Below are 12,330 nucleotides of genomic sequence, written 5' to 3' on the forward strand. Positions count from 1 at the left end.
GTTACTATACTTACATGCAGGTGTTTTTGTTAGCCAAATCCTATTATGTCTGAATGTTTTCAGTTCAGAGCATATGGGTAATTAAACTATTTGATTACGATCATTTGTAAATTTCTCTGGCAACAGAAGTTAAGTTAGAAAAAACTTGTCCAATAAATTTTAGCCTGTTGCTGTAGAAAAAGATAAATATCAACAAAATATATTGTAAACCAAAACATTGTTTTACAAAGTATGACATTATCTATAAAAGTTGATTAATATTGTTTATGTGACAAACTATAGTATATGCAAAATAAACTTTATATTATATTCACTATTTGTAATTTTACAGATTATTTCATGAATGAACACCACCTGCTTTTGTGACATGTTTGAATATGTAGATGTACTTGAATGAAATACATAGATTATTTAAAACCAAACAATCTTGTTTTTACTGATATGGTTAGGATATATTGTTTCCTGTATAGGCAGAACAGAGTAAAGATTGACAAAATTAATGGCAGATCACTAAAAAGGGACACACAGTTGGGAAACTTGTAGCTACAATAAAACACATGTTCACCAATAATGAGGTTGGATTATGTGCAAGAGACATGTTAATTTGTAAGAGGCAAGAAATTGTGTAAAAGAAGACAAAGGTGCTCACCAAGAGCAGAATGGTCTTTGTGGCTCTGAACTCAGGGGAGAACCTGAAGGAAAAGTTGCTTCTGTGAATGTGCTTCATTCTCTGCTTATGTCTGTAGAGAATGCAAACCATGTAACCGCTGGAACAAAGCATCAGCAACATAAGCAACGAATCAGGAACAGAGAGAAATATTGCATTGAGAATGTCAGTGACCTTGTCATGATGAACAGTATAACAGAATTCATACACCCTTAGGCGTGTAATGTTCCTATTGTTCAGTCTTGCTGTCATGTACATGGGAAAAGCTATGTTTACTATGAATGAAAAGACCCAGCTCATATACACACAAGAAGCAATGTAAATGGGAAACACAGAACATTTTCCATACAAGAAAACAGAATGTTCTGAAAGGGCATCCTCCATGATTATGGAGCAGGATAAGATGATAACCCTTCTTGTGAGTTGTTGTAAGAGATCTCACTGATCCCATTGGTCGAATAAGCAACATGTGACTGAGGCTATTTTTTTCATTTATTATCAATACTCTATCTGCAGTGAATATAAAGCTACATGGTTCCAGGAATTATTAGCAACAAGAACTGGCATCTTGATAGGATGAGAAGAATAATAGATGTGCTTGTTTTGAGGAGCTTCATGGTGAGATAAGACATAGAGGTAGCCATATGGATGTAGCTTGATATGCTTGAATTATATTGGATGGTGTCCCTTATTGCCATAATGGTGGTTGCATGTTACATGAAACAACTAATAAGTTATGTTATTAAGTTGAGGTACCTGAGCATGGAAAATCTTTAGTTAATATATCACAACAACACTTTTCCTCTAAGTGACTTGGTGTGGCACCCTTTATGAAGAATGAAGCCTACCACAGGAAAAAAGGAATGTCAATAAAGAAGCAGAATCACCAAAAGACATATTGCAATTCTTCAAAGTAATACATTAGGAACCAAATGACATTTTAGGTGACCATTGCATGTACTTTTTTCATGATAATAGGACACACAAGGAAGCTCATATGGCTGCCATTAAAACATAAATTCTGAATGAAGTGACTACAATGGGTAATGGTGACTTGTGTGCTAACTTCTGAAAGAGCCTCTGACTTCTCAGTAAAGTAGGATGAATGCAATGATAAATGAGATTATTGAACTGTGCTTTCTTTTTTTTTCATTTTTTTTTTGGTTAAAAAAACCCAAGAATTTAATGAAAGAATTCTGAGTTATTTATTAAAAGTTCAGTGATTAAAATATTCAAGTATATAAAATAATTAATTATTAGGAGAATCATCAGTGATAGGAAGAATTTGTTAAAACTTTAAAGTGGTGGCTTTCAACCTTCCTATTGCTTCATTCCCTCAATAGTGTTCATCATGTGTTGTCACCAACCATAAATTCATTTTCATTTCTCATTCATAATTGTAATGTTGCTAATTACATGGAATTGTAATGTTGCTACAGCTATGAATAATAATGTAAATATCTGGTATATATATATACATGCTATGAGTTCACTGTGTAAGTGCCTTTAATCCCACTAGAAGGGTCATGACTAACAGGTTGATAACCACTGCTTTTAAGTGAAATGATACTCTGAGTTCTCTTTTTTCTTTTATTTCTAATAGATTTATTTCTCAGGTAATGCATCTTGATTCACTCTCTATTATCATACTACTTCTTCCCTACTTCCACTTCCATTCTGAGAGATTATCTTTCAGTTTGCAATTTAGAAAACAAGAGTTCTAAGGAATTATCAATAAAATATAATATAAAATATAATATAATTTATATAGAAAACAAAGCAAGCAAACAGGATATAAGCAAAGGAAAAGAAACAGAAACTAATACATATTCATGGACACACTCAAGATTAAATAAAACACCGAAATGAAAGCCACAGTATTCATGCTAAGTACCTATTGCAGATCCATGCAGGCCATGTGCATGCTGGTCAGTGTCTGAGTTCGTATGAGCTTTGGACACTTTGCTTTTGAGGAGCTTGTTTTCTTGGTGTCTTCCATCATCTTTGGCTATTCACTCTTTTTGTTTTCTCTTCCAGAAAATGTTCTCAGCCCCGATGGGTGGGATTTGATGAAAACCTTTCATTTAGGGATGAGTGTTTCAAGGCCTCACATGTTTTGTAATGTCTACCTGTGAGTCTCTGTTCCCATGTGCTGCAGTAGAGAAAGAGAATGCAAATAATATCACCAGTAAAAAAGCTATCATAAGGGATAAATCATGGAAATCCAGTGAGATAAATAAGTGAAACAATGCAGACAATCATGTACAAGTAATAGGAAATACATCTTAATTCTGACCATTAATACAAAGGAAGGCAATATATTCCTAAGGGAGGAGAGGGGTGAGGAAAATAATGAACTTCTGAGACTTGTTTATGATCTGTTCTGAACTGAGTCATATATAATAAAATGGTATGGGAAATTACATTGCTTGATATCCCACTGCAATTGAGGAGCTTTTGGCAGCAACAAGTTCAATATGCTTTACAGTGGCCCCAGAGTCATAGGAACATTCTGCAATAAGGTAGATAGTTGGATGATGGGAAATAAGAGTAAATTCGAAAAGCTTAATTGAGATAGCTTGGCCATTTTGCCTCTCTTGATTAAGGTCAATAGTAAAGAAAAGAGCCTTTAGACAAAAGACAGATGAGAATTTGAATGCAATTTGTAGGACAAGTCTGATTTTTATTGTTACATCTCCTTTGATAAAAGTTATGTATTTACCATTCAATGTGCTCAAGGTTTTCCAAGAACAATATGATTCGTCTTTAGAAAATGATCAGAGTGCTGGGAACATAACTTTCCTAACTAATCTCTAGGAATCAAGGAAGGTTTCAGGATTTTTTTTGTCTATCTACTTAGACTTTTGTCATACAATATTTCTTTTTGAAAAATATCAGCAATAGATGCAGGCAGGTATGGCCAGGAGTACAAGGAACATGAGTATGGCAGAGAGTCAGGGCTGGGCCCTTCTGGGCTCCATCTGCACCCAGGAGCTGGAATGATCCTCAGCCATCTGGGTAAGAATGTTGCCAGGGGTGAACTGGTCTCCAGGGAGTGCGACTGCAATTTTCTCTCAGGTGACTGTGCAAGGAGTTACCGCCATGAGCACAGGAAACAGGAGTGGGAGAGCATCTGGGACAAGGTCCTTCCAGGCTCAATCTGTACACAGGAGCTGGGCTGAGCCACAGCCCTCTGTGCCAGAGGAGAGATGGTCTCCCAGGTGTTCTGAGACAGGTTTCCAGGCCCATGGGAGGGACAACTAATACCAGAGATAACGTGCTGACAAAAGGAAAATGAAAGAACCTTACTATCAGAATCCGAGGCAACATGGCACCATCTGAACCCAGTTCTCCCACAACAGCAAGTCCTGGATACCCTGACACACCAGAAAAGCATGATCTGGATTTAAAATCATATTTTATGGTTATGATAGAGGACTTCAAGAAAGACATAAATAACTCCATTAAAGAAATACAGGAGAACATGGGTCAACAGGTAGAAGCCCTTAAAGAGGAAATACAAATATCCCTTTAAGAAATACAGAAGAACATAGCTCAAAAGGTAGAACACCTTAAAGTATAAACACAAAAATCCCTTAAAGAATTATAGGAAAACATAAACAAGTGAACGAACTGGAGAAAACTATCAAGGATCTAAAAATGAATATAGAAACAATAATCACAAAAGGAGATAATTCTGGAGATAGAAAATCTTGGAAAGAAATCAGGAGTCATAGTTGCAAGCATCAACAACAGAATGCAAGAGATAGAATAGAGAATCTCAGGTGCTGAAAAAACAAAGAAAACATTGACTCAATAGTCAAAGAAAGTGCAAAATGCAAAAAGCTCCTAACTCAAAACATCTAAGAAATCCTGGACAAAATGAGAAGACCAAATCTAAGGATTACATGTATAGAAGAGAGTGAAGATTTTCAACATAAAGGGTCAGTAAATGTTTTCAAAAAAATTATAGAAGAAAACTTCCCTAACCCAATGAACGAGATGCCCATGAATATAGAAGCCTACAGAATTCCCAAACGGTTGGACCAGAAAAGAAATTCCTCCAGTCACATAATAATAAAAGCATGAAATCCACTTAATAAACAATATTAAAAGCAGTAAGTGTAAAAGGTCAAGTAACATATAAAGGCAGACCTATCAGAAATACATCAGGTTCAATATAAGGAAATCCATCAATGCAATCCACTTCATAAACAAACTCAAAGAAAATAAACACATGATCATTTCTTTAGATGCTGAAAATACATTTGATAAAATTCAGCATCCTTTCATTCTAAAAGTCTTGGAAAGGACAGGAATTCAAGGCCCATATCTAAACATAGTAAAAGCAATATACAGCAAACCGGTAGCTAACATCAAACTTAATGGAGAGAAACTTGAAGCAATCCCACTAAAATCAGGGACTAGACAAGGCTGCCCCCTCTCTCCATATCTTTTCAATATTGTTCTTGAAGTCCTAGCTAGAGCAATTAGACAATATAAGGAGGTCAAAGGGATACAAATTGGAAAGGAAGAAGTCAAACTATCACTATTTGCAGATGATATGATAGTATACTTAAGTGACCCAAAAACTCTACTAGAGAACTCCTACAGCTGATAAACAACTTCATCAAAGTAGCTGGCTACAAAATCAACGAAAGCAAATCAGTAACCTTTATATACTCAAAGGATAAGCAGACTGAGAAAGAAATTTGGGGAATGACACCCTTCACAATAGCCACAAACAGCATAAAGTACCTTGGGGTGACTCTAAACAAACTTTACTACATATTAGAATGGCTGCTTTTTTTTTCCCAGCCACTTCCTCTGAGGGAGTATCTATCTTTGTTTCTGTGGTGTGTTTCTTATATGTAGCAGAGAGATGGATCCTGTTTATGAATCAGTCTGTTAGCCCGTTTTTTATTTGTAAATTGATGTCATTGATATCCGAACTATTTATGACCAGTGATTGTTTTTTCCTGTACTTTTAATGTTGATGATGGTACTGTGTAGTGTGTGTGTGTGTGCTTGTGTGTTTTCTACTTTTTGGTGTTTCTGTGAGATGATGAGGATGAGGATGAGGATGAGAATGATGATGATGATGATGATGATGATGATGATGATGACGACGACGACAACGACGACGACGACGATGAACAATGATTTGTTTTCTTGGGTGTAGTTTCCTCCTTGTGTTTTTCTTCTATTATATTCTACAGGACTGGATTAGTAGAAAGATATTTTTAAAATATGGTTATGTAATACAATATATACATTTCTCCATCTATAGTAATTAGAAATCTTGCTGCATTTAGTAGTTTGGGCTAATATCTGTGGTCACAAGGATTCTGTAAGCCATCTGTGCAGTTACTTCTGGATTTTAGACTTCCTGTTGAGAACTCAGATGTAATTCCAATTGGTTTGCCTTTATGTTTCTGGGCATTTTCCCTTGTGGCTTTTCATATTTAGTATGCCTGAGATTCTTTCTTACATCTATTGTTTTTTGCTGGTGATGCTTTTGTCTGTAGTTTCTGTTCTCTTTCCTAGGTTTTTCATGTCTAGAGTTGCTTCTTTTTTATTTTCTATTGTTTGATGATTCATTCATTTATTTATTCTTTATTTATATATTCTTTGCTTACATTCCAAATGATTTCCCCTTTCCTGGTTACCCCCTCTCCATAAGTCCCATAAGCCCACTTCTGTCCACCCAACTCCCTCCCATTTCTCTGTGCTGGTACGCACCTACAATGCTGCATCAAGCCTTTCCAGGACCAGGGCCCTCTCCTTCCTTCTTCTTGTAAATCATTTGATATGTTAATCATGTCTTGAGTATTCAGAGCTTCTAGACTAATTATTATCCACCTATCAATGACTGCATCCCTTTGTATTTTTTGTGATTGGGTTACCTCACTTAGGATGATATTTTCCAGTTCCAACCATTTGCCTAAGAATTTCATGAATTCATTGTTTTCAATTGCTGAGTAGTATTCAATTGTGTAAATATGCAACATTTTCTGTATCCATTCCTCCACTGAGGGACATCTGTGTTCTTTCCAGCGTCTGGCTATTACAAACAAGGCTGCTTTGAACATAGTGGAGCATGTGTCCTTATTGCATGCCAGGGAATCATCTGGGCATATATATGCCCAGGAGTGGTATAACAGGGTCCACCACAAGTGTCATGCCCAGTTTTCTGAGGAACTACGAGACTGATTTCCATAGTCGTTGTACCAGCTTGCAATACCACCAGCAGTGAAGGAGTGTTCCTCTTTCTCTGCATCCTCATCAACACCTGCTGTCTCCTGAGTTTTTAATCTTAGTCATTCTGACTGTTGTGAGGGAAAATCTCTGGGTTGTTTTGATTTGCATTTCCCTAATGACTGATGATGTTGAACATTTCTTAAGGTGGTTCTCAGCCATTCAAAGTTCTTTAGGTGGAAATTCTTTGTTTAGCTCTGTACCCCATTTTTAATAGGGTTATTTGGCTCTCAGGAGCCTACCTTCTTGAGTTCTTTGTATATATTGGATATTAGCCCTCTGTCAGATGTAGGGTTGGTGAATATCTTTTCACAATTTGCTGGTTGCTTTTTTGTCCTTTTGACAATGTCCTTTGCCTTACAGAAACTTTGTAATTTTATGAGGTCCCATTTGTCAATTCTTGATCTTAGAGCATAAACTATTGGTGTTCTGTTCATGAACTTGTCCCCTGTGCCCATGTCCTCAAGGGTCTTCCCCAGTTTCTTTTCTATTAGTTTGAGTGTGTCTGTTTTCATGTGGAGGTCCTTGATCCACTTGGAGTTGAGCTTAGTTGAAGGAGATAAGAATGGATCATTTCTCATGCTTCTTCTTGCTGACCTCCAGATGAAGCAGCACCATTTGGTGAACAATCTTTTTTCCCACTGGATGGTTTTAGCTCCTTTGTCGAAGATCAAGAGACAATAGGTGTGTGGGTTCATTTATGGGTCTTCAATCCTATTCCATTGATCCACCTGCCTGTCACAGTAACAATACATGAAGTTTTTAACACCATTGCTCTGTTGTATTGCTTGAGGTCTGGAATACTGATTCCCCCAGAAGTTCTTTTGTTGTTGAGAATAGTACAGGTTTTGGCAAGGCTGTGGTGAAAGAGGAACACTCCTCTACTGCTGGTGGGATTGCAAGATGGCACAGCTATTCTGGAAATCATTCTGGCTGCTCCTCAGAAAACTGGGAATATTGTTCTGCTTACATGCTTATGTGTTTTTCTTTTATTTTCTTTGCTATTGAAGACCACTCTTACTCTATAGTGGTCTGATAGGAGGCATGGGATTAGTTTGATCTTCTTATATCTGTTAAGGTCTGCCGTGACCAATTATATGTTCAGTTTTGGAGAAGGTACCCTAAAGTGCTGAGGAAAAGGTTACATTCTTTTGCTTTAAGGTGAAATGTTCTCTCTATATATATCTTAAATCCAAATGGTCCAAAGCTTCAATTAGTTTCAGTGTGTCTCTGTTTAGTTTCTGTTTTCCTGATTGGTCCATTGAGGAGAGTGGAGTGCTGAAGTCCCCCACAATCATTGTGTTAGGTGCAATGTGTACTTTGACCTTTAGTAAAGTTTCTTTCATGTATGAGGGTGCCCTTACATTTGGAGCATAGATGTTCCAAATGGAGCAATTGAGAGTTCTTCTTGGTGGATTTTTTCTTTGACCAGTAAGAAGTATCCTTCTGTGTGCCTTTTGTTGACTTTAGGCTGAAAGTCAATCTTGTCTGATATTAGAATGGCTACTCTGGCTTCTTTCCTGAGACCATTTCCTTGTAAAATTGTTTTCCAGCCTTTTACTCTGAGGTAGTGTTTGTTGTTGACAATGAGGTGTGTTTCATGTATGCAAAATGTAGGACCCTGTTTATGTATCCAGTTTATTAGTCTGCCTTTTTATTGGGGAATTGAGTCCATTGATGTTAAAAGATATTAAAGAGCTGCCTTCCGCCAGTCAGTTAAGAGAGAATTGCCTCCATGTTGGTTCTTGGATGCCAGAGAGATCAGACAGCCTGAGGTCCACAAACATAACCTGAGACCAACATCACAGGGTCTAAACCCAATGGGCAGTGGCCTGCACCCAGGCCCTGGGCTGTTCGCGGGGCCATCAGTGTGCCAACCCGGCCAGGAGGTTGTTTGCCCAGCCTGGCGCACGTGCTGCCATTTTCCCTATGGGGTGCCAGAGAGTTATAGCAGGCAAAGTCAGCTAAGAGTCATAGCCCGAAGCCAACATAGCTGGGGGTCTAAGCCAGACAGGCCTTGGACTGCCCCGAGGTCCTGGGCTGCTCCGTGGGCCATCTGTGCACCAACTCGGCCAGGAGGTTGTTAGCCCAGCAGACTCTCCTGCACACTCAGGGAGCATGCTCACAGCTCAATCCTGGCCACCTGACACAACCAATTAACACTCATAGCCTGAGGGGAACTTTGCTGGGAACTTGGCCTGCCAGGCTTTTGCCTAGACTCAGGGCCTGAGCAGCTAGGCTAGCCTTGTGTGCACCAACCTGGTTGGGAGTTAGGCTACCCAGCAGAGTGACCATTACTCAGAAAAGGTCCCGCAGTATACACCCTCAGCAATCCCTGAAGGAGCAAACGGGCACCATCTGGTTCACAGACACAATCTGGGGCAAAGCACACTAGGGCTGCAAGGGCACCCAAGAGGAGGACAGCACATCAGCAATCTGCAACAGGGGAAACCCAGCCATCTAGTGTTGCAGAAATAGACCTAGAGCCTCTCAGGAGGCTCAAACACCAGCCAGACAAGTCCAACTAATGCCAGAGAACAAGATGGCAAAGGGCAAATGCAGAAACACTACTAACAGAAATCTAGGCAATACGGCAGAGTCTGAACCAAACTCTCCAACAAAAGCAAGTCCTGGTTATGCCAATACACCAGAGAAACAAGATTTGGATTTAAAATCACTGTTCATGATGGTGCTAGAAGAATACAAAAAGGACATAAATGAATCTCTTAAAGAAATACAGGGGAACATAAATAAGCTAGAAACCCATATAATGGAAACACAAAAATCACTTAAAGAAATGCAGGAGAATAAGGCTCAAGAGACAGAAGCCAATAAAGAAGAAATGCAAGAAAAAAAAAAACTTAAAGAAATGCAGGAGAACTTGAGTCAACAGGCAGAAGTCATGAAAGAGGAAACACAAAAATCTCTTAAAGAATTACCTAAAAAAACAAACAAACAAATGATGGAACTGAACAAAACCATCCTGAATCTAAAAACAGAAGTAGAAACAACTAAGAAATCACAAAGGCAGAGAACTTTGGAGATGGGATACCTTGAGAAGAAATCAGGGGCCATAGATGCAAATATCAACAACAGAATGCAAGAGATGGAAGAAAGAATCTCAGATGCCGAAGATACCATAGAAACCATTGACGCAACAATCAAAGAAAATGCTAAATGCAAAATGCTTGTATCCCAGAACATCCAGGAAATCCAGGATACAATAAGAAGACCAAATCTAAGGATTATAGGTATAGATGAGAGTGAAGATTTACAACTGAAATGGCCAGCAAATATATTCAACAAAATTATGGAAGAAAACTTTCCCAACGTAAAGAGAGAGATGCCCATGAATGTACAAGAAACCTACAGAACCCCAAACAGACTGGACCTGGGCAGAAATACCTCCCGTCACATAATAATTAAAACCCCAAATGCACTAAACAAAGAAAGAATATTAAAGGCAGTAAGAGAAAACGGCCAAGTAACATATAAAGGAAGACCTATCAGAATCACACCAGACTTCTCAGCAGAGACCATGAAAGCTAGAAGATCCTGGGTGGATCTAAGAGACTCTAAGAGACTCTAAGAGAACACAAATGCCAGCCGAGACTACTATACCCAGCGAAACTCTCAATTACTATAGATGGAGAAACCAAGATATTCCATGGCAAAACCAAATTTATGCAACATCTTTAAACAAACTCAGCCCTACAAAGGATAATACGGGGAAAACACCATTACAATGGGGGAAACTATACCCTGGAAAAAGCAGGATATTAAGCTTCTTTCATCAAACCCAAAAGAAGATAACCATTCAATTCCCCAATAAAAAGACATAGACTAATAGACTGGTTCCGTCAACAGGACCCTACATTTTGCTGCATACAGGAAACACACCTCAGTGTCAAAGACAAAAACTACCTTAGAGTAAAAGGCTGGAAGACAATTCTACAAGCAAATGGTCCTGGGAAACAATCCGGAGTTACCATTCTAATATCAGGTACAATTGACTTTCAACATAATGTCATCAAAAGAGACATGGAAGGTCACTTCTTGCTGGTCAAAGGAAAAATCCAACAAGAAGAACTCTCAATCCTGAACATCTATGCTCCAAATACAAGGGCACCCTCATTCATAAAGGAAACTTTACTAAAGCTCAAAGCACACATTGCACCTAACACAATAATTGTGGGTGACTTCAACACTCCACTCTCACCAATGGCCCGATCAGGAAAACAGAAACTAAACAGTGAGACAGTGAAATTAATTGAAGCTTTGAACCAATTGGATTTAACAGATATATATAGAACTTTTCATCCCAAAGCAAAAGAATATACCTTTTTCTCAGCACCTCATAGCACCTTCTCCAAAATCGATCATATAGTAGGTCACAAGACAGACCTCAACAAATATAAGAAGATTGAAATAATCCCATGCCTCCTATCAGACCACTATGGAGTAAAAGTGGTTTTAATAACAATAAAAAAAAAAAACCAGAAACCCCACATACACATGGAAACTGAACAATACCCTACTCAATGATACTTTTGTCAAGGAAGAAATAAAGAAAGAAATAAAAGATTTCTTAGAATTTAACGAAAATGAAGGTACAACATATACAAATCTATGCGACACTATGAAAGCAGTGCTAAGAGGAAAACTCATAGCTTTGAGTGCCTCCAAAAAGAAATTCGAGAGAGCATACACTAGAAGATTAAGAGAACAACTGAGCACTTCAGAACTCGGCCTCCCACCAGTCAGGAGAGGCTCACATCCATCTTGGTTTCCAGTGACATCAGACAGACTGAGGTACACAAACACAATCCGAGGCCAACACAGCGGGGGTCTGAGCCCGATGGGCATGGGCCTGCACCCAGGCCCTGGGCTTTTCGGGGGGGGGGGCATCGGGGCGCCAACCCAGCCAGGAGTTTTTTTGCCCAGGCCTGCACACGCGCCGCCATTTTGCCTGCAGGACGACAGAGAGTTCTGGCGGGCAGAGCCCTAAGGGGCATAGCCTGAGGCTAACAAAGCAGGAGCCTAGGCCCCAAAACGCACAGGACTGACCCCAAGAACTGGGCGGCTTGGTGGGCCATCTGTGAGTCAACCCGCCCAGGAGGTTGTTAGCACAGCAGACTCTCCCGGCGCTTTCGGGGAGCGCGGGCATGCCCGCCATCCTGGTTACCTGGTGGACCCAATTAACAGTCATAACCCTAGGGGAACTTTGCTCGGACCTTGGCCTCCCAGGCTTTTGCCTGGACTCAGGGCCTAGGCGGCCAGGCTAACCTTGTGTGTGACAGCCCGGTTGGGGGATTGGCTGCCCAGCGGAGTGATCAGAACACAGGGGAGGTCCCGGCAGCATACACCTTCGGAGCTCCCTGGGGGTGCACATGGGCTCCATCTGG

General features: G+C 39.5%; 1 protein-coding gene across 1 annotated transcript; it reads right to left on the minus strand.

The window, feature by feature from the left end:
• Positions 1-496: 496 nt before the first annotated feature.
• On the minus strand, positions 497-1,051 carry LOC127673792 (vomeronasal type-1 receptor 4-like). The gene has a single exon (XM_052169548.1). The coding sequence runs from the start codon at positions 1,049-1,051 to the stop codon at positions 497-499; it is 555 nt and encodes a 184-aa protein (XP_052025508.1).
• Between the last annotated feature and the right edge of the window lie 11,279 nt (positions 1,052-12,330).

The sequence above is a fragment of the Apodemus sylvaticus genome, chromosome 23 (genome assembly GCF_947179515.1).
Source record: "Apodemus sylvaticus chromosome 23, mApoSyl1.1, whole genome shotgun sequence".
NCBI lineage: Eukaryota > Metazoa > Chordata > Mammalia > Rodentia > Muridae > Apodemus > Apodemus sylvaticus.

Excerpts from the sequence above, each read along its gene's own strand:
- LOC127673792 (XM_052169548.1), bottom strand. The coding sequence starts at position 1,051 with ATGGAGGATGCCCTTTCAGAACATTCTGTTTTCTTGTATGGAAAATGT.